Below are 24,004 nucleotides of genomic sequence, written 5' to 3'. Positions count from 1 at the left end.
TAGTCAGACAGGGGTCATTGTTTCAGATGGCCCAATATGGCTATTATATATTAATTAGCATACACACTGATGTGAAAATAAAATCCATACTTGAGTTTACCCTGATAATTAACTTGTGTAATTAAGTTGGTGTCTAACTCCCAGTCAACATACCATGAGAATGGGCTGTTTGAACAGCTTCTGTTGTTGCGAAATTGAGTTTGCAGTGAGTGATTTCAATTAAGCCATGACAGACTTAGACTTATCTTGCGTAATTGTGTCTATCTTTTTCTGCAGCTGAATGGAAAAAGTTTTTGAAGTGGGTGACTGAAATGCTTGTGGGTGAAAAGTGGTCATGGGGTTTGTGCTAAGTCGTTGACTTGCGTCATCATGAGCAACCTTGCCCAGACCTAAAAAAAAAAATCAGCCTGTGCCCACATTCTGGAAACTATAGTTTTTTGGTCGAGTAGTATGCATGCTTGACACTGAAATGCAAATGACTGACAACTAAGGTTTGATATCAAACAGTTACACAGGCATTCTCTCTTTGACCAAGAGAATGAGCAACTGTGGCCATCCTTATTTTACTACCACTGAGCAGGAAGAGGAAGCCAAGCAAGCCGCCAGCATTGTGACACACCCAATTCAACTTCCACCATCTCTATCAGCACACAACACTGTAGGTCATATGTGAGGGGGGTGAGTGTTCCTCTTGTGTCTGCATCAGTTACTCAGACACAGACACCAGCAGCTAGAGGTCATGGAGCCAAAACAGATCAAAGAGGGATATCTGGTCAAAAAGGTAAGGGTGATAAAGGAAAATATCTTCCTGTCAAATAACATTGATTAGTGTATGTCTTTGTGTTTACCTTGGTCCAGACTTTAACATTGTAAATGTGCTGTTGACAGCTTAGTTACAAGGCGATAGATTATCTCACATTTGAGAGGGTTAGGGACAAGATCCTTCGATAGAGACGATGACAAGAGTTAGCAACGTCAAGTCAGCTGGCAATATGTTTGACCAGTTACATGTCCAATTTGAGCTGTCAGTCAAGTGCTTTAAATTAAACTGAAGGTTAGTATAGTAGTTTTAGGACTATTTCCATTTGGCCTTGAGACTTGATCGCTTTGCTCAGTTTAAACATTTAGAGACTGAGAGCAGATATCAACAAAACTGTTTCACCCACAAACCTCATTATCTGAAAATGACTTTGTATTTCTCATGGCCTGACAAATGACTAACACAGATGATGGGTCTCGTCAAAGCAGACAGACTCTTAGTCTGTGGTCAGATGACGACGGATAACCCATGATCTCACTGGATTAATCAAAATCTACCTTCATCTATTGAATAGAAGATGATGGAATAATCTTCCCATAAATCTTACAGGTAGAATACACCTCTTCAGAATTGCATAGCTTACAAAGTTTTTATATTTATTCTCATCAATACCAATGACCCGACCGAATATATTCTTTAAAAAAGTATACTTGGTCATAACAGACTTTATATGGGTAAAATAAAGCTCATAGAATAAAAAGGAAAGTTTTACATCTTCCTAAGTCTGAGGGTGCTTTTCAACCTTTCAGACTTTGAATTGTATCTACTCGCCACCCAGGGTGAAGGAACAAGGGGTACATACTGAAGATGTGCATGCTCATACCCAGAATCTTTTCACATGTCAATTTACAAAGGAAACAGCTAAGAACATGAACAACTTCATAGTTAAGAACACTATAACAATATGGAAGAAAAAGAAATGTATTATACAAGAACAGAAACATTACCATAATGAACAATCCTTGGATAGCTTTTCAGAATTCACCGATTAAATTGGTCCACATGAAAGGCAAAAGGCATAGAAACCGTAAATGACTTGGTAACAAGAAATGCATGTATTTCCATGACAGAATTAAAATGCTGTTTTGGACTGACCAATGTAGATATTTTCAAATACATACTACTTCAAAGTTTTATATCAAGTCATTACGATTTGAAATCTTTTGGAGATCAGAGAGATCTTGAGGGAATCCTATTTGAGTCAGAAAAGGATATTCATATGATAGGTGAGATATACAAAACCTTGCAGAGAGCATATTCAACTGACAGTCTCTTAGAAAAATAAAATATCTATTGGAACCAAGACTTAAAAATAACTGATATTGGCACACGATGGAGGGAATGTTGGAACATAACTGACAAAATGACAGTTAACTAAAATGTATGCTTAATCCAGTATAAACAAATGTATAGATTTTATTACACAAGAGACACAATTCACAAATTCTACAGCACAATGGCAGAGTCTTAAGTGTAAAACTAACAATGACTCAATAATCCATGCCTTCTGGGAATGCTATGGGCGGAGTTAGAAAGTTGGCTTTATTAAAATGTAAATGTTCTTTTAATCTATCTGTCTGCATATTTAAATGACATGGCATATGAGAGCAGTGAGATACCCAATGGTTTGAATGATACTTTTCTCGTCAATTATCTAGAAAACCGTATACTTAAATTGGAAATCAACCAATCCTTCATCATTAACACAATGGAATGGTCAAATGCTTTATTATCTAAATGTTGAAAGTGCTTGGGCGACAGAGAGAAACAAAATGGTGCAGTTTCTGGGCAGGGGTGATGTTGTGGATGTTTGTGAGGCTCTTTATGTTGTCATTTGTAATGTGTATGTTTTGTTTTGTTTGTAATTCTTACAAAAGACAAATGAATAGAACATGATTTTGTCATGTCACATATACTGTACTTCACATATAAACTTTTGCCTGTGCTATATTCTTATGCGCAACAAGAACATTTCACATAAAACTAAGTATTTGTATTTATGAATATGTTATTTATGGTGTGTATTACCTTAAGATTTGTTCTCAAGTAACATCCCTCTTTGTGAGGATTGATTAGGCAACATTCACTCACTCACTTCCCATAAATCTGTATGCTGAACAGCATTTCTTATGTAAAGAAAAGTCATGTACAGCAGATTCTTAATTTGCATTTATGGAATAGGGGAAGTTGGGATTGAAAACAAAACACTGCTAGAGGCAGTTGCATTCAAATGCAGAGGTTAATATGTGTTGTTTTATGTATTCCCTCATCCCAGCCCTCAATATTTGATAAATGCATTGTGTAAATTAAATACATTTTATGCCCAGCATTCAGGCAAGTCAATTTGGAACAAAGTCCATTTGGTAACACTTCACATGATGTTTCTATTATACCCGTTTAATAACAATGTAATCTTCTCTAACGCGTTTCTAACTGCATTGTATTTGTTTTGTAGTAACGTAATACCTGTGGTATAGGGACTGATTGATTGATTCTATCAACATATACATTTATTTCTGTATTGTTCAGGGCACAGTGTTGAACTCGTGGAAGGTGGTGTGGGTGGTGTTGTCTGATGATGGGGTGGAGTTCTTCAAGAGAAAGGCAGACAGTGCCCCCAAAGGAATGATCCCACTCAAGGGAGCTGTTCTGACCAGCCCCTGTCAGGACTTCAGCAAGAGGACGGTACGGACACTACTAAATACAAGTACAAGCGTCTATCATTACCGTAGTGCTCCAAACAGTCTAGTTCCTGACCTGACCTCACAATTTTGGCAACATACAAAATTAAATTAAAGTACAATGAAAAACATTCACCCCCCATACATCAAACATATAATATAACATTGCCAATTTCTTTCAGCTGGTTTTTAAGCTCAGCACGGCCAAGAAACAGGACCATTTCTTCCAGGCCACACACCTGGAGGAGAGAGAGTCCTGGGTGAAGGACATCAAGAGGGCCATCACCTGTTTGCAGGGGGGCGTAAAGTTTGCCAGGAAGTCGACACGGAGGTCCATTCGCCTCCCTGATACCATCAACCTCAGGTAGGACCTCTGACTTGTCTTACTTACCACCTATGATCCACAATACGCTTGCAGGAGCTACATTCATGTCTTCGGAACTATAGCCATCATTCACTTGATAACTTTCTAAGTATTGTCTGCTTTGTTGTCTGCCTTTTCCCAGTGAGCTATACATTCTAATGAGAGACCAGGAGAATGGAGTCAAAGAGCAGAAGCTGGAAAAGGATAGGAGAGTCTACAATCACTGCTTCACAGGTATAGTAGTACATATAGGGACTTGGGTGACAGGGGATTTCCTTTTAATTTGTATTTATCCAGGTCAGACTAAAGGGAGCCTTATTGAGCCATTGAGTCTCACTCATTGAGTCACATTGCGATAGATCATACCAGCTTTGATTCTCTTCTTCATGCAGGTGGTACGGTGGTGGACTGGCTGATCTCTAAGGACAAGGCCAGGAACAGGCCTGAGGCTCTGATGTTGGCTACAGGACTCCTGAACGAAGGATTCTTACAGCCCGCAGGGGACGTGTCCAAAGAGGGGGTCGAGGGAGGGGCAGTGTCCACCGTCCTCGATGAGCCAAATGCACTCTACTACTTTGTGAGTGATGGACTGATTGTTTTTGTTAGTCATGTAGCTGTTAGTGTCTATATATTCTTCCATATTTGCTAGATTTGAAGATATGGTGGTCATTGCTAGAAGACCACACAGACTAGGTGATGTTTATAACGACAGAAATGTTCAAACATACGTATGTAAAAGCTATAATCTATTCTAAGTGAGGATGAGATGAGATAATACTGTATCCTAATGTTTCTTTACCTTGTATGGTGTGTTGCAGGCAGACAGTGGGTTCTTCTGTGAAGGCTACTCCAGTGATGAAGACGTGATTGTGAAGGAGGAGTTCAGGGGTAACATCATAAAACAAGGCTGCTTACTCAAACAGGTAAGACTGATAACACTGTGTAAATCGACATTAAATATTTAGTTGATGAACTAATGTGATTATTACCGGATCAGATATTTTGGGATGTACTGAATGATGCTGTATTACATACTTAAGTTAATTAAATGAATGACAAAATATTATTGTCAGTAAGCATCACTTTCATTTTCAGAATTGCAGTTAAGTTCTCTCTTTCACAAAAGATTGAAACATGCATAATGTCTTCGAAAAAAAGGTGCTGCATCGGCTGTCCCCAGAGTTGGTGGAAAGTGAGAGGGCTGTAGGCTGTCTATAAATAGGGCCTTTCGATGAAGGAGGAAGTGAAAGTTCCCCACAGCACCATGTCTTTGGTCGGTGCTGTTTTTACGACTGAAAGTGATCAGAATCAGAAGAGCAGACTGCCCGTCATGCTCTCTTTTTTTCACCCTAGGGACATCGGAGGAAAAACTGGAAGGTGCGGAAATTCATCCTCCGGAACGATCCGGCTTATATTCACTATTATGACCCCACCAAGGTACAGGATTAGAGAGTGGAACCTCACCCAAAATTTGTTTCAATGTCGATATTATTTTTCAAGAACATAACATGAAAAACATCTTTATCTTTACCTCGCTCTTTTCTAATGTCCATAATTTTTCTCCTTCCTGTCTTTGTCTGTCGCTAATCTGCTCTTTATTTCCCTTCAATCACTATTTCTCTCCCTTCCCCACTCTCACTCTCTCTGTAGGGTGATGAGTACCCTCTGGGCTCTATCCACCTGCGAGGGTCTGTGATCACAGCGGTGGAGTTTGTTCCTGATGGTGAGTTACACTGAACCAAGTCCCACACTAGCTCAGTGTGACTAGGACTATGAAGTGTAATTGCCGTTTCCTGTCAGCAATTCTCTTTTAACTTGTTCTTCAAAACATTTTTCTTCTTCATCTTTTCTCGGCTCAGCCAAGAGGTATGATGTTGATGGGAATCTCTTTGAGATCATCACTTCAGACGAGACACACTATTTCCTCCAAGCCGCTACATCTGAGGAGAGGAATGAGTGGATCAAAGCCATCCACACGGTGTCAAAAACCGGAAAATAATCACAACAGGATCCATAGCTACTCTTAACACCTCACATGAAGGGATATGGAATATGGACGGACATGTTCAAAACATTGTTGCAGAGCCAGAAGGAATCCGAACCGATCTGATCTGAATGATCCTAAACTCTGCTTTTACGGTTATTTCAAGAGTTTTAGGTTTGATATTGTATTTATGTTGAGTGATTATGAATTTCCTCTTCATGTTGATCAAATGCTCCCTCACTTGCTTTTCAACATTCAACCTGATGTGGGGGCACTCTCACCTTTAGATATATTTATCACAGGCAGGCTGTGAAGAAGGGTGCAATGATCTCTGTGTAGAAAGGTGTGAAGTTCTGTAGTGGTTTCTGGTGTGGCCTTCTGCTTTTCCATCCAGCTGCCTGGCAAAAATCATTGCCTTACATCAGATAGCGTGTCGATTTTGCCTGCACCGGTTGAGGGACGAGCGTCACGGAGGTTTGAAGCCATCTGACGTGAGACAATAGTGAAAAATAGGACAGTTAGAAGAATCTCAACATTCTAGCCAGTTCCTATGACCAAACAAACACATCATATCCTGCAAATAATTTCCGAACTCTGAGGACCCGTCACTGTGGGTTTCATGATGTTTCTAAATCATATCACTTGATATACACATGGTCTCTGCACTGGCTGTATGTGGCTGTGTACTAACTCCATTGTCTGTCAAAAAGCCCTTACAATTCTTTGTTCCACAGTATTACACATGTTAATTAACCTCTTGGGGCTAGGTGGGACGCTAGCGTGCCACCCGTGGTGCACTCCATCAACAGCAGGTGCATTTCAAGAGCGGCAAATTTGAATCCAAATAAATGTCAAAATTCAAATTTTTCAAAAATACAACTATTTTACACCATTTGAAAGATAAACATCTCCTTAATCTAACCACGTTTTACGATTTCAAAAAGGTTTTACGGCGAAAGCATAAATTTAGAGTATGTTAGGACAGTACATTTACAAGAGTTGTGTGTAATGTTTTGTCAAGTCAAAGACAGGGTCACCAAAACCATAAAACCAGCTAAAATGATGCACTAACCTTTTACAATCTCCATCAGATGACACTCCTAGGACATTATGTTAGACAATGCATGCATTTTTAGTTCTATCAAGTTCATATTTATATCCAAAAACAGCGTTTTACTATGGCATTGATGTTGAGGAAATCGTTTCCCTCCAATAACCGGCAGTCAAGTCAGCGTCACAAATTAAATAATTAAAATTAGAAAACATTGGTAAAATATTATATTGTCATTTAAAGAATTATAGATTTACATCTCTTGAACTCAATCAACTTGCCAGATTTAAAAATAACCTTACTGGGAAATCACACTTTGCAATAATCTGAGCACTGCGCCCAGAAAAATACGCGTTGCGATACAGACTAGACGTCATGTTGGGGAGATCTAAAATCGAAAATACTATGTAAATAATCCATTACCTTTGATTCTCTTCATCAGATGTCACTTCCAGGTATCACAGGTCCATAACGAATGTAGTTTTGTTCAAAAAAGCTCATCATTTATGTCCAAAAATCTCCGTCTCGTTAGCACATGATGTAAGCCAGCCGGACTTCTCGTCATGAACGAGGGGAAAAAATATATTTCCGTTCGTTCAAACATGTCAAACGTTGTATAGCATAAATCATTAGGGCCTTTTTTAACCAGAACATGAATAATATTCAAGGTGGACGAATGCATACTCTTTTATAACGTATTGGAACGAGGGTACCCAACATGAACTCGCGCGCCAGGTGTCTAATGGGACATCATCGTTCCATGGCTCTTGTTCGGTCAGATCTCCCTCCAGAAGACTCAAAACACTTTGTAAAGGCTGGTGACATCTAGTGGAAGCAATAGGAAGTGCCAAAATATTCCTAAGCCCCTGTGTTTTTCAATGGGATAGGTTTAAAGTCAATACAACACATCAGGTATCCACTTCCTGTCAGAAAATGTCTCAGGGTTTTGCCTGCCAAATGAGTTCTGTTATACTCACAGACACCATTCAAACAGTTTTAGAAACTTTAGAGTGTTTTCTATCCATATATAATAAGTATATGCATATTCTAGTTACTGGGTAGGATTAGTAACCAGATTAAATCGGGTACATTTTTTTTATCCAGACGTGCAAATGCTGCCCCCTAGACCCAACAGGTTAAAGATCTACTCTGTCTCCACCTTCCGGTTACTATCAAAAAGTAAATGTCCAAAAAAGTAAGTACTGGTTGTAAAAATCAAGAATTGTGTGCCTCTATTATTTGACATGCGCCTTTGGTTTGTGACTCTCATGTTAATCTACTCCAACCGGGCATTACGGCATCATGGAAGATGAATTGACTTTCACAAAAAAGCATCACGTCAAACCTCTCACCTCAGCTAAAGACCGCTTCTCCAACCGTTTATTTCATTTAAACTCGACCTACTCTCCTACACAAGCTATTCTTCATACAGTTACCCAGGATGTAGTGCTCAGCGATTAGTGATTTTTGAGGTTGGTTTGATTATTAAAAAAATAATCTGTTTTTTTTTATTTCAGTTTCAATGATTTGGGTTGAATGCTGTAACACAGAATAAAACAATTAATAGTCCCATGATGGTAGTGACTGCCATTGCTGATTATCACTTAACAATCATTTATTCACATTACTTTACTTTAATAAAATATTTCAGTTGTTGTATATATTACATTTGATGACTATTATTTAATTCCAAGTCATCACTCATCTCTATAGAGCTGCTGCCTATGCTGTGTGACAAAATCCATATTTTGTAGTTCTTCAAAGTAATTAAGGCATACTTGTATGACTGCTGAGTACCAGCTGTTAATCACTCAGATCATGTATTTTCAGGTAGAGATACATCCTGAAGCAACCGCTGCTCTCTATATCCCCTTATGATCTTGCATGCTTCTGCCTTTCCCTTAGCAGGCATAACAAGAAACACACACTGGACCAGTAGATGTGGAATTGTATTATGGTAATTGTAGTTAATTACCATGTTGTGTACACTAAACTATGTAGAATATTGGCCTGTTGGAAACTACAACTCCCTACTACATACCACATTTCATTCAGGCTGGATCTGATTTATATCTAGAGAAATGTGTGCCTTGGGCTCAGAAAAAAAATGAACAAAATGTAATTTAAATAATTGAACCAGAAGTTGGTCAATTAGTTGTTTAAAACATTTTAAATAACAGAAGTTTTGGTTAATCGCTCAGCACTACTTGCAACACTTTGCAACACTACTTGCAACACCTGGAAGTTTGTCTGTGTTTTTTGGGGATGAACACAGGAGGGCACTATATGTCAAAATATGTCACTTTAAACTGTTCTCACCAGCATATCACCTGGTCTCATGGCATGCACACAGTTATCACTGACACTGGTTAATACAGTCCACTTTGAAAGGTAATGGGATTGCCTAAAATTTGGAAAACACATGTAAATGTAAAGATCAGCAGGATGCTGATTAGTCTCACTGGTAAACATATTTAGTCAATATTCCAGGAAAGGAGAACACCCATTGGAGAATACTTGATACCCAGTGTTGACATTACTGTACTAACAATGATGTGTTAAAGATCAGTACATGGCTAATCTTGCTCATGCTACGTAGCATAAACACAGCTGATGATTAGAATGAGTAACAGTGAAGGGCTAGAAGGAAAACAACTACTATTAAAGGATGGACATACCAACACCTGCAAACACATTGATCTGTTAAGGGTCAGTGGTTCTGCTCTGATCATTTCATTTCTAGACTCCAGACAGCAGAATAGTGATCTTTAACTGAGCCACCTTCTCACCCTTTCCTTATTCAAAGCGAGTAGTCATAATGTGTCCAGTCTTCTTTTCACTCACCGTTAACAGCGCTAAGCCCCTCTGTCTAGGGCTAAATGATGCAGATGCCAAGAGCTGATCCGTGTACTTGTGTGTCCATTCATTAATCTGGGCTCTGAGGCAAAAAACTGTCTGCATACCAAACCCCTGACTGTTAGCTTGTGTGTAACACCTCAGCTGACTGAGTACCACAGGAGGTTGGTGGCACCTTACTTGGGGAGAACAGGCTTGTGGTAATAACTGGAGCGGAATCAGTGGAATGGTATCAAATACATCAAAAACATGGTTTCCAGGTGTTTGATGCTATTCCATTTGCTTCGTTCCAGACATTATTATGAGCTGTACTCCCCTCAACAGCCTCCACTGCTGAGTACACTCCTGTCCAATTAGACCCACTCTAACTCCATCACCAGGTTAAGCTGATGGCCTGAATGGGAAACAGCCATGCTGTATCCGGACATACTCAGTGATGTGGCTAAGATGTAAAGCCTGTTACTTATTATTTTTCTTTGGATGTTATCTGCATCCAGGTTGAGCCTTGCTACTGTACCAGCAGAAACATGGAGCACTCCTTGTCAGTAAGTCATTAAGTCATTTTTTCCCTTACATTGCATGTGTAATGCGTGTATATGGGAGGCGAAGTCAAGGGCAGGAGAGCGGAGTATAATAAACAGGCACACTTTAATACCGGTTACCAAATGACAGCACATAACACATACAAGTGCCAAAAACACGGTCTAAAACAAAAGTGCAACGCCTGACAATAATCCACGTAACAAATAACAATCACTCACAAATACAACATGGGGAACAGAGGGTTAAATAATAAAACAAGTGATAGGTGAGTGAAGCCAGGTGGGATAATGAAAAGTGGATCGGCGGTGGCTAGAAAGCCGGTGACTTCGACCGCCGAACGCCGCCCGAACAAGGAAAGGGACCGACTTCGACTGAAGTCGTGACAGCATGATACCATTACAAGAGCTACAGTGCCTGCTGAAAGCATTCACACCACTTGACCTTTTCACATTTTGTTGTGTTACAGCCTGCATTAAATTTGATTAAATAGAGATGTGTAAAAGCCAGCGACTCAAACAGTACCCCATAATGTCAAAGTGGAATATTTTATTTTGAAAACAATTCAAATGAATTAAAAATAAAAAGCTGAAATGTCTTGAGTCAATAAGAATTCAACCCCTTTGTTATGGCAAGCCTAAATAAGTTCAGGAGTAAAAATGTGCTTAACAAGTCACATAACAAGTTGCATTGTAGGCTCTAACCTAATTTATAGTTGAAGTCAGAAGGTTACATACACCTTAGCCAAATACAATTAAACTCAGTTTTTCACAATTCCTGACATTTAATCCTAGCAAGAATTCCCTGTCTTAGGTCAGTTAGGATCACCACTTTTTTTAAGAATGTGAAATATCAGAATAATAGTAGAGAGAATGATTTATTTCAGGTTTTATTTCTTTCATCATATTCCCAGTGGGTCAGAAGTTTACATACACTCAATTAGTATTTGGTGGCATTGCCTTTAAATTGTTTAACTTGGGCCAAACATTGTGGGTAGCCTTCCACAAGCTTCCCATAATGAGTTGGGTGAATTTTGGTCCATTCCTCCTGACAGAGCTGGTGTAACTGAATCAGGTTTGTAGGATCCATGCTCGCACACGCTTCAGTTCTGCCAACATATTTTCTATAAGATTGAGGTCAGGGCTTTGTGATGACCACTCCAATACCTTGACTTTGTTGTCCTTAAGCCATTTTGCCACAACTTTGGAAGTATGCTTGGGATCATTGTCCATTTGGAAGACCCATTTGCGACCAAGCTTTAACTTCCTGACTGATGTCTTGAGATGTTGCTTCAATATATCCACATAATTTTCCTTCTTCATTATGCCATTTATTTTGTGAAGTGCACCAGTCCCTCCTACAGCAAAGCACCCCCACAACATGATGCTACCACCCCCGCGCTTCACGGTTGGGATGGTGTACCTTGTCCTGCAAGCCTCCCCTTTTTCCTCCAAACATAACGATGGTCATTATGGCCAAACAGTTCTATTTTTGTTTCATTAGACCAGAGGACATTTCTCCAAAAAGTACGATCTTTGTCCCCATGTGCAGTTGCAATCCATAGTCTGGCTTTTTTATGGTGGTTTTGGAGCAGTGGCCTCTTCCTTGCTGAGCGGCCTTTCGGGTTATAGGACTCGTTTTACTGTGGATATAGATACTTTTGTACCTGTTTCCTCCAGCATCTTCACAAGGTCCTTTATTGTTCTGGGTTTGATTTGCACTTTTCGCACCAAAGTACATTCATCTCTAGGAGACAGAACGCGTCTCATTCCAGAGCGGTATGATGGCTGCGTTGTCCCGTGGTGTTTATACTTGCGTACTGTTGTTTGTACAGATGAACGTGGTACCTTCAGGCTTTTGGAAATTGCTCCCAAGGATGAACCAGATTTGTGGAGGTCTACACTTTTTTCTGAGGCCTTGGCTGATTTCTTTTGATTTTCCCATGATGTCAAGCAAAGAGCCACTGCGTTTGAAGGTAGGCCTTGAAAGAAATCCACAGGTACACCTCCAATTGACTCAAATTATGTCAAATAGTGTCACGTCCTGACCAGTATAAGGGTTATTTGTTATTGTAGGTTGGTCAGGACGTGGCAGAAGGGAATTTGTTTTATCTGGTTCGGGGTGGTGGTTTATTTAGTAGAGCGTTTGATTTATTATTTCCGGGTTTTTGGGTAATGTTCTATGTTTGTATTTCTATGTGGTCTCTGGTCTTTTTGTATTTCTATGTCTGGTTTATTGGGGTTGGACTCTTTTTTGGGGCGGGCACATGGGTAGTTTGGCTGGGCGAGGAGTGAGCCCCAGGCCAAATCCCCGTACCTTTTCTGGGCAACCAGTGAATGGACAGGTCCCGTGCTTCGGGGTCATGGGTACTGTGGCGAGGCCAAGTATTTTTAGGCCGGTACGCGCAATACCAGCGCCCCGCATTTGAAAGGGGGAAGTGGGCATCCAGCCAGTAAGGGTGGAGCCAGTACTGCGCTCGAGACCGCCAGTGCGCCTTCACGGTCCAATATATCCTGTTCCCGCTCCCCGCACTAGCCTTGAGGTGCGTGTTCCCAGGCTGATACCTCCAGTACCAGCACCACGCATCAGGCTTCCAGTGCGTCAACCCAGTCCGACTCAGCCTGTTCCCGCTCCCAGCACTAGCCCTGAGATGCGTGTTCCCAGGCTGATACCTCCAGTACCAGCACCACGCATCAGGCTTCCAGTGCGCCAACCCAGTCCGACTCGGCCTGTTCCCGCTCCCCGCACTAGCCCTGAGGTGCGTGTCCCAAGACTGGCACATCCAGTACCAGTACCACGCATCAGGCTTCCAGTGCGTCAGCCCAGCCTCCAGAGTATCCGGCAACAGTGTGCAGTCCAGAGTATCCGGCAACAGTGTGCAGTCCAGAGTATCCGGCAACAGTGTGCAGTCCAGAGTATCCGGCAACAGTGTCTAGTCCAGAACCGAGGGAGACTGCCTGCGATCCGGAACCGAGGGAGTGTGCCTGCGACCAGGAACCGAGGAGGTCTGCCTGCGACCCGGAACCGAGGGGGTCTGCCTGTGACCCGGAACCGAGGGGGTCGGCCTGCAACCCTGGACCGAGGGAATCTACCTGCGACCCGGAACCGAAGGGGTCTGCCTGCGACCCGGAACAGAAGGGGTCTGCCTGCGACCCGGAACCGAAGGGGTCTGCCTGCGACCCGGAACCGAAGGGGTCTGCCTGCGACCCGGAACCGGGTGAGTCTGCCTATGACCCGGAACCGGGTGAGTCTGCCTATGACCCGGAACCGGGTGAGTCTGCCTATGACCCGGAACCGGGTGAGTCTGCCTATGACCCGGAACTAAGTAAGTCAGTTGACGATCCGAAACTAAAAATGATTAACTATGTATTTAATGAGTCTGCCTACAGTGTGGAAAGGAAGAGGTCTGCCTACGATCCGGAACAAGGGGAGTCTGCCTACGGCCCGAAACTAATCAAGTCTGTCTGCATTCTGGAGGACAGTAGGCCGGAGCCAGAACCACCTCCTGTAGAGGTGGGTTGGGGAGGGGGGGTGTAGCACAAGTGCCGTCGGTGACGGCAGCCACCCTCCCTTTAGTTTAGGGGGATGTTTTTGTTGTTGTTTTGTTTTTTTTGGTTTATTTATGAGGTGCATCCGGGGTCTGCACCTTTGGGGGGGGGGGGGTACTGTCACATCCTGACCAGTATAAGGGTTATTTGTTATTGTAGGTTGGTCAGGACGTGGCAGAGGGTATTTGTTTTATGTGGTTCGGAGTGGTGGTTTATTTAGTAGGGCGTTTGATTTATTATTTCCGGGTTTTTGGGTAATGTTCTATGTTTGTATTTCTATGTGGTCTCTGGTCTTTTTGTATTTCTATGTCTGGTTTATTGGGGTTGGACTCTCAATTGGAGGCAGATGTTTTCTCGTTGCCTCTGATTGGGAGTCCTATATATGGGTATGTGTTTGGTTTAGTGTTTGTGGGAGATTGTTTCTTGTTTTGCGTGTGTGAGCCTAACAAGACTGTTTTGTTGTTCGTGAGTTCTTCGTTTTTGTTATTTTGGTGTTCACTTTATTTAAAATAAATACAAGATGACCATCCACATTCCTGCTGCGTTTTGGTCCTCCATTCCCGACGACAACCGTTACAAATAGGCTATCAGAAGCTTCTAAAGCCATAACATAATTTTCTGGAATTTTCCAAGCTGTTTAAAGGCACAGTCAACTTAGTGTATGTAAACTTCTGACCCACTGGAATTGTGATACAGTGAATTATAAGTGAAATAATCTGTCTGTAAACAATTGTTGGGAAAATTACTTGTGTCATGCACAAAGTAGATGTCCTAACTGTCTTACCAAAACTATAGTTTGTTAACAAGAAATTTGTGGAGTGATTGAAAAACGAGTTTTAATGACTCCAACCTTAAACATGTAAACTTACGACTTCAACTGTATATATACAGTACCAGTCAAGTTTGGACACACCTACTCATTCAAGGGTTTTTCTTCATTCTTACAATTCTTACAATGTTCTACATCAAAACTATGAAATAACACATATGGAATAATGTAGTAACCAAAAAAGTGTTAAAGAAATCAAAATGTATTTTATATTTGAGATTCTTCAAAGTAAACAACGTTTGCCTTGACAGCTTTGCACACTCTTGGCATTCTCTCCACCAGCTTCACATAGAATGTTTTTCCAACAGTCTTGAAGGAGTTCCCACATATGCTGAGCACCTGTTGGCTCCTTTTCCTTCACTCATCCCAAACCATCTCAATTGGGTTGAGATTGGGTGATTGTTGAGGCCAGGTCATCTGATGCAGCACTCCATCACTCTCCTTCTTTGTCAAATAGCCCTTACACAGCCTGGAGGTGTTTTGGATCATTGTCCTGTTGAAAAACAACTGATAGTCCACTAAGCACAAACCAGATGGGATGGCGTATCGCTCCAGAAAGCTGTGGTAGCCATGCTGGTTAAGTGTGCCTTGAATTCTAAATAAATCACTGACAGTGTCACTAGCAAAGCACCCCCACACCATCCCACCTTCTCCTACATGCTTCACGGTGGAACCCACACACGCTGAGATCTTCCATTCACCTACTCTGCATCTCACAAAGACACGGCGGTTTGAAACAAAAATCTTACATTTGGAATCATCAGACCAAAGGACAGATTTCCACCAGTCTAATATCCATTGTCTCGTGTTTCGTGGCCCATGCAAGTCTCTTCTTCTTATTGGTGTCCTTTAGTAGTGGTTTCTTTGCAGGAATTTGACCATGAAGGCCTGATTAACGTAGTCTCCTCTGGACAGTTGATGTTGAGATGTGTCTGTTACTTGAACTCTATGAAGCATTTTTTTGGGCTGTAATTTCTGAGGCTGGTAACTCTAATGAACTTATCCTCTTCAGCAGAGGTAACTCTGGGTCTTCCTTTCCTTTTGTGGTCCTCACGAGAGCCAGTTTTATCATAGCGCTTGATGTTTTTTTAATTAATTGTTCAGCAGCCTTATGGCCTGGGGGTAGAAGCTGTTATTAAGGAGCCTTTTGGTCCTAGACTTGGCGCTCCGGTACCGCTTGCCGTGCGGTAGCAGAGAAAAGTCTATGACTTGGGTGACTGGAGTCTCTGATAATTTTATGGGCTTTCCTCTGACACCGCCTTTTATATAGGTCCTGGATGGCAGGCAGCTTGGCCCCAGTGATGTACTGTGCCGAACGCACTAGGTTCTGCAGCGCCTTGCGGTCAGATGTCGAGCAGTTGCCATACCAGGCGGTGATGCAACCGGTCAAGATGCTCTCGATGGTGCAGTTGTAGAACTTTTTGAGGATTTGGGGACTGATGGGGTCACCTTGGGTTCATGAAAGGGGCTGTACCAAATGATTGATGTATTATAATAATTGATTATGCTTATGTTGTATTAATAGAAGGGGAAGGGCTATAAGACACCCCCCCCCCCCCCCCCCCCCCCCCACACACACACACACTACATTTATAGGGTCCTGGACCACAGATGATCAATATATGCATTATAATGTTTAATACTGTTCCACAGTTCTTTTCTAGTCTCTGCCTCTTTCAACCTGTTGGGGCTACAGGTTAGCAATGAACCCTGAGACGGGATTGCTAGCAAGGCTGGAAATTCAAAACATCAAAAATCTAATAATTTCAATTTCTCAAACAATCAACTATTTTACACAATTTAAAAGATAAACATCTCCTTAATCTAACCACATTGTTCGATTTTCAAAGAGGCTTTACGGCAAAAGCATAAAGTTAGATTATGTTAGGACAGTACATAGCCACAAAAGTACAAACATCCATTTTCAATTCAAGGTCAGGCGTCACCAAAAGCAGAAACCAGCTAAAATTATGCACTAACCTTTGACAATCTCCATCAGATGACACTCCTAAGACATTATTTTATACAATACATGCATTTTTTGTTCCATCAAGTTCATATTTATATCCAAAAACAGCATTTTACAGTAGCGGTGAAATTCAGATTTTTTTCTTCTCTGAAATGCTTCCGGTGAACAACGTTACAAATTACAAAATTACTATTAGAAAACATTGGTAAATTATAATATTGTCATTCAAATATTCATAGTTTAACATTTTGTAAATGCTACTGCATTGCCAGATTTCAAAATAACTTTACTGGGAAATCGCAATTTGCAATAAACCGGGTGCTGTGCTAAGAACAATAGGCTAGGCTATACAGGTTAGCACCATGTTGTAACCATGTAATATCAAAATTACTATTGTCAATAATCCCTTACCTTTGATTATCTTCATCCATTGGCACTTCCAGGAATCCCATGTCCACAACAAATGTGGTTTCTTTCAACAAAGTTCATAATTGATGTCCAAATAACTCCAAGTTGTTAGCGCTTCGGTAGGCTACTAAAAAGTAGCGCGGGGGGGGGGGGGGGGGGGGGGAGTCACGGCGAAAAGTAAAAAAAAATAATCTATTTACGTTCGTTCAAACATGTCAAACGTTGTTTAGCATCAATCTTTAGAGCCATTTTTAACGTGAAACATCAGTAATGTTTCAACCCGACCTCTCCTGTGTCTTGAAAAACGGATTTGAAAAATGTATCGCATCACATGATTGCGCAGGTGCAGCCAATAATGAAGTGACGACATCCCAGGGAGGTCAACTTCCCTTCCTTGTCATCCGGTCTCTGTTGATCATAGACGCTTCAAACAACTTTATAAAGATCGCTGACATCTAGTGGAAGCCGTAGGAGTTGCGAAATGAATCCTTTCTCACTGTGGTATCTATTAAACAATGATTTAAAAAAATAGTACAGCCACAAAATTCTTTTTTTCTCTCAGGTTTTCTCAGGTTTTTGCCTGCCATATGAGTTTTGTTATACTTACAGACACCATTCAAACAGTTTTAGAAAATTCCGAGTGTTTTCTATCCAAATCTGGTAATAATATGCATATCCTAGCTTCTGAGTTGGTGTAGGTGGCAGTTAAAAATGGGCACATATTTTTTTCAAAATTCTCAATACTGCCCCCTAGCCCCAACAGGTTTTAAGAAACGGTCTGAGCAGATGTGAGCCATTGCAGTCACAACAGGTAGGGGAGTAAATAAATAACAGACAAGTCAGACACACCACTGTAAGCCACACAGGAATAGAAAATGACTGCTGAGCCCTTAGAAAACACTGGAATATTGTTTTCTCCTGCAAGTTTGTATAATTGTATATGCATGGGCTTGGTCTCATGAGTAGAAGGTGTTGACGTAGGCAGTTCCATCACTAGGGGTTAACTGCAAGTATATTAAAGCAACTTTGACCTTTTTTATTTTGCAGAACTTACTCTGAAACATACGTGATGTGTTTCCGTTGTCAACTTCTGTCTGCAATTACATTAACTTCTTATGGCTGGAATCCAGTTAGCGGGATCGATATGACAACAGCCAGTGAAAGTGCAGGGCGCCAAATTCAAAACAACAAAAATCTCCTAATTAAAATTCCTCAAACATACAAGTATTATACACCATTTTAAAGCTTTACTTCTTCTTAATCCATCCACCATGTCTGATTTCAAAAAGGCTTTACGGCGAAAGCAAACCATATGATTATGTTAGGTCAGCGCCTATACACAAAAAGATCACAGCCATTTTCCAGCCAAAGAGAGGAGTCACAAAAAGCTGAAATAGAGATAAAATGTATCACTAACCTTTGATGATCATCAGATGACACGCATAAGACTTCATGTTACACAATACATGTATGTTTTGTTCGATAAAGTTCATATTTATATCCAAAAATCTCAGTTTACATTGGCGCGATATCTTAAGTAATGTTTTGCCTCCAAAACATCCAGTGATTTTGCAGAGAGCCACAACAATTTACCGAAATACTCATCATAAATGTTTATGAAAATACAAGTGTTATGCATGGAACTTTAGATAAACTTCTCCTTAATGCAACCGCTGTGTCAGATTTCAAAAAAGCTTTACCGAAAAAGCACACCATGCAATAATCTGAGTACGGCGCTCAGACACAAAAACATGCCATACAATATATCCGCCATGTTGGAGTCAACAATAGTCAGAAATAGCATTATAAATATTCACTTACCTTTGATGATCTTCATCAGAATGCACTCCCAGGAATCCCAGTTCCACAATAAATTTTTGTTTTGTTCAATAAAGTCCATCCTTTATGTCCAAATACCTCATTTTTGTTCGCGCCTTCAGTTCACAAATCCAAATTCACGACGCGCAGGTCAGACGAAAACTAAATAAATTCCATTACAGTTCGTAGAAACATGTCAATCGATGTATAGAATCAATCTTCAGGATGTTTTTATCATAAATCTGCAATAAAGTTTCAACCGGAGAAATCCTTTGTCTTCAGAAATGCAATGGAACTGAGCTACCTCTCACGTGAGCGCGCATGGCTGGGGCTCATGCCCTGCTCGCAGTCCTCTCACTCAATGAGCTCTTATTCTCCCCCACTTCACAGTAGAAGCCTCAAACAAGGTTCTAAAGACTGTTGACATCTAGTGGAAGCCTTAGAAAGTGCTTCTATCTATCTACAGTTGAAGTCTGAAGTTTACATACACTTAGGTTGGAGTCATTATTAACACTAGTTTTTCAACCACTCCACAAATTTCTTATTAGCACACTATAGTTTTGCCAAGTTGGTTAGGACATCTACTTTGTGCATAACACAAGCAATTTCCAAATGCCTGAAGGTACCACGTTCATCTGTACAAACAATAGTACGCAAGTATAAACACCACGGGACCACGCAGCTGTCGTGTCTTTGGCTATGCCGGATTAAGTGATATGACATGCTAACTTATAAAATGATTTCTCTGTAATTAATATTACCTGATTAAGCTAATCATGTAAATGTAATTAACTAGAAAGTCGGGGCACCACGGAAGAACGTTTATAGAGCTGTTATTTTCCGAATAAACTCTTAAAATACTTAGTAATATTTTACCTCGATAGCAGTCAATATTAACCCTTGTCTTATTTTCAGTCTCATAATGAAAGTTGTAAGTTCTTGGCTATCTTCACGAACCCTGGCTAACAAGTTGAATCAGCAATGCAAAATTGGGTTTAATTATTTATTTACTAAATACCTAACTAATCACACAGAATTACAAATACACAGAATACAATGACGTCATACAGAAAACGTCCTGGTGGACGGAACCTGTACCATGGCTGGTTACACAAAGGAAAGGGGGTTGGGCTTGAATGAAAGAGCGGGAAGATTTAGGAACAAAGAAACAGCAGCTATGCTATCGTAAATACATTATCTTATGCATTCTAAATTACCGCCCATTTGGAAAAGGAAAATGCAATAAATATTTACTCTGAGCTGCGCTTTGGTAGATTGGTCGTAGATGCTGGCCGGGTTGGCCAACAGATCTTCCTGTACTCGGAACAATGTCTCTGGTGGTAAATTGGATACGTGGTGGTATCTTCGTCCGTCTGTTAGACTGGATCCGTCGTCCATCCTTTCCTAGCCCACGTCGACAGCGGCAGCTGCTAACTCAACGGCTAGGAAGTATCACTTCTGTAGTGAATAAGCTCAAAGTTCATACCATTCGCCATCAAAGCTCACGCCGAGGTTGGCATAGTTCTGTCCTTGATATGTGTGTCTCCTTCTAACGTGGAGGCTGCAGCCCTCCCGTACTGGAACTACCTGGTTATCTTTTCGTCAAAGGATTATATAGTGGAGAGGGGGAGGGAGGCGTTTCATCGTTTATAACCCCTGTCTCTTCACAGGGTTGGGTTACTGATCGAGCAGGGTACTTTCCTTATTAAAACCCAAATCTCTCATTCGGAAGCTAAAATTACATTTCATCTCCTAACAAACATTTTCAATATCAAACATTTCAATTGCATAACAATTCCATGTGACTCTGATAACTAGAGGGTGTATACTTTCTCAGATACAGTTTATGTCGTCCTGTCATCAGTCATAATGTCTCAGATGACAACCGAACTGACATACATACTCATTACGTTCCCAAGCATATTTCCAACTGGTTTTATTAACAAAATATGTGGTACCTTTCCACATTTGTTTGATGTTCCCAGACTCTCTATATTTAACAGGACAGCAGTCCTTCAGTAGGGTCAGTAAGAGAGGGGAAGGGGGAAAGGTATTTATGGGGGGGGGGGTCATAAACCTTACCCACAGGCCAACGTCATGACACAGCCGTCATACGCTCAGGAAGGAGATGCGTTCTGTCTCCATGAGATGAACGTACTTGGTGCGAAAAGTGCAAATCAAACCCAGAACAACAGCAAAGGACCTTGTGAAGATGCTGGAGGAAACAGGTACAAAAGTATCTATATCCACAGTAAAACGAGTCCTATATCGACATAACCTGAAAGGCCACTGAGCAAGGAAGAAGCCACTGCTCCAAAACAACCATAAAAAGCCAGACTACGGTTTGCAACTGCACATGGGGACAAAGGTAGTACTTTTTGGAGAATTGTCATCTGGTCTGATGAAACAAAAATAGAACTGTTTGACCATAATGACCATCGTTATGTTTGGAGGAAAAAGGGGAAGGCTTGCAAGCCGAAGAACACCATCCCAACTGTGAAGCACAGGGGTGTCATCATGTTGTTGTGGGGTTGCTTTGCTGCAGGAGGTACTGGTGCACTTCACAAAATATATGGCATCATGAGGACGGAAAATTATGTGGATATATTGAAGCAACATCTCAAGACATCAGTCAGGAAGTTAAAGCTTGGTCGCAAATGGGTCTTCCAAATGGACAATGAACCCAAGCATACTTCCAAAGTTGTAGCAAAATGGCTTAAGGACAACAAAGTCAAGGTATTGGAGTGGCCATCACAAAGCCCTGACCTCAATCCTATAGAAAATTTGTTGGCAGAACTGAAAAAGTGTGTGCGAGCAAGGAGGCCTACAAAACTGACTCAATTACCCCAGCTCTGTCAGGAGGAATGGGCCAAAATTCACCCAACTTATTGTGGGAAGCTTGTGGAAGGCTACCCGAAACATTTGACCCAAGCTAAACAATTTAAAGGCAATGCCAATCAAATACTAGTTGAGTATATGTAAACTTCTGACCCACTGGGAATCTGATAAAGGAAATAAAACCTGAAATAAATAATTCTCTCTACTATTATTCTGACATTTCACATTCTTCAAATAAAGTGATGATCCTAACTGACCTAAGACAGGGAATCTTTTACAAGGATTAAATGTCAGGAATTGTGAAGAACTGAGTTTAAATGTATTTGCCTAAGGTGTATGTAAACTTCCGACTTCAAATGTAGGTATTCCTCTTGTCCAGATGGGATAGGGCAGTGTGCAGTGTAATGGCGATTGCATCGTCTGTGGACCTGCTGGGGCGGTATGCAAAATGAAGTTGGTCTAGGTTGGCCCTGTAAGGTGGAGGTGATATGATCCTTGACTAGTCTCTCAAAGCATTTCATGATGACAGAAGTGAGTGCCTTGGGGCTGTAGTCATTTAGTTCAGTTATCTTTGCCTTCTTGGGTAGAGGAACAATGGTGGCCATCTTGAAGCATGTGGGGACAGCATACTGGGATAGGGAGTGATTGAATATGTCCGTAAACACACCAGCCAGCTGGTCTGCGCATGCTCTGAGGACGCGGCTAGGGATGCCTTCTGGGCCAGCAGCCTTGCGAGGATTAACACGTTTAAATGTTGTACTCACGTTGGCCATGGAGAAGGAGAGGGGGGAGTGCACAGTCCTTGTTAGTGGGCCGCGACGGTGGTACTGTATTATCCTCAAAGCGGGCAATGACGGTGTGATCCGCGTGATCAAAACAGTCTTGAAGCGTGGATTCCGATTGGTCAGACCAGCGTTGAAAGGTTCTAGTCACTGGTACATCCTGTTTGAGTTTCTGCCTATAAGACGGTATGAGCAAGATGGCGTCATGGTCGGATTTGTCGAAGGGATGGCGGGGGAGGGCTTTGAATGCATCGCGGAAGTTAGAGTAGCAGTGATCGAATGTATTCCACAGGCGCGTAGTGCAATCAATATGCTGATAGAATTTAGGTAGCCTTGTTATCAAATTTGCTTTCTTAACCTCTATGGGCTAGGTGGGACGCTAGCGTGCCACCCGTGGTGCACTCCATCAACAGCAGGTGCATTTCAAGAGCGGCAAATTTGAATACAAATGAATGTCAAAATTCAAATTTTTCAAACATACAACTATTTTACACCCTTTGAAAGATAAACATCTCCTTAACCTCTTGGGGCTAGGTGGGACGCTAGCGTGCCACCCGTGGTGCACTCCATCAACAGCAGGTGCATTTCAAGAGCGGCAAATTTGAATCCAAATAAATGTCAAAATTCAAATTTTTCAAAAATACAACTATGTTACACCATTTGAAAGATAAACATCTCCTTAATCTAACCACGTTTTACGATTTCAAAAAGGTTTTACGGCGAAAGCATAAATTTAGAGTATGTTAGGACAGTACATTTACAAGAGTTGTGTGTAATGTTTTGTCAAGTCAAAGACAGGGTCACCAAAACCATAAAACCAGCTAAAATGATGCACTAACCTTTTACAATCTCCATCAGATGACACTCCTAGGAAATTATGTTAGACAATGCATGCATTTTTAGTTCTATCAAGTTCATATTTATATCCAAAAACAGCGTTTTACTATGGCATTGATGTTGAGGAAATCGTTTCCCTCCAATAACCGGCAGTCAAGTCAGCGTCACAAATTAAATAATTAAAATTAGAAAACATTGGTAAAATATTATATTGTCATTTAAAGAATTATAGATTTACATCTTTTGAACGCAATCAACTTGCCAGATTTAAAAATAACCTTACTGGGAAATCACACTTTGCAATAATCTGAGCACTGCGCCCAGAAAAATACGCGTTGCGATACAGACTAGACGTCATGTTGGGGAGATCTAAAATCGAAAATACTATGTAAATAATCCATTACCTTTGATTCTCTTCATCAGATGTCACTTCCAGGTATCACAGGTCCATAACGAATGTAGTTTTGTTCAAAAAAGCTCATCATTTATGTCCAAAAATCTCCGTCTCGTTAGCACATGATGTAAGCCAGCCGGACTTCTCGTCATGAACGAGGGGAAAAAATATATTTCCGTTCGTTCAAACATGTCAAACGTTGTATAGCATAAATCATTAGGGCCTTTTTTAACCAGAACATGAATAATATTCAAGGTGGACGAATGCATACTCTTTTATAACGTA

The 24,004-nt window shown here is 41.1% G+C and overlaps 1 protein-coding gene across 1 annotated transcript; it reads left to right on the top strand.

Moving 5' to 3' along the window:
- The first annotated feature begins 494 nt into the window (after window positions 1-494).
- plek (pleckstrin) lies at window positions 495-8,469 on the top strand. The gene is made up of 9 exons (XM_014154630.3): window positions 495-781; window positions 3,350-3,505; window positions 3,684-3,865; window positions 4,008-4,099; window positions 4,258-4,442; window positions 4,684-4,788; window positions 5,219-5,302; window positions 5,516-5,588; window positions 5,725-8,469. Exons 1-9 carry the CDS (start codon window positions 740-742, stop codon window positions 5,862-5,864), a joined length of 1,059 nt encoding a protein of 352 aa, XP_014010105.1. The 5' UTR covers window positions 495-739; the 3' UTR covers window positions 5,865-8,469.
- The last annotated feature ends 15,535 nt before the right edge of the window (window positions 8,470-24,004 follow it).

The sequence above is a fragment of the Salmo salar genome, chromosome 18, assembly GCF_965601325.2.
Source record: "Salmo salar chromosome 18, fSalSal1, whole genome shotgun sequence".
In the NCBI taxonomy this organism is placed as follows: Eukaryota; Metazoa; Chordata; class Actinopteri; order Salmoniformes; family Salmonidae; genus Salmo; species Salmo salar.
The sequence above is the reverse complement of the archived record's forward strand: the minus strand, read 5'-3'. Positions and strand labels throughout refer to the sequence as shown.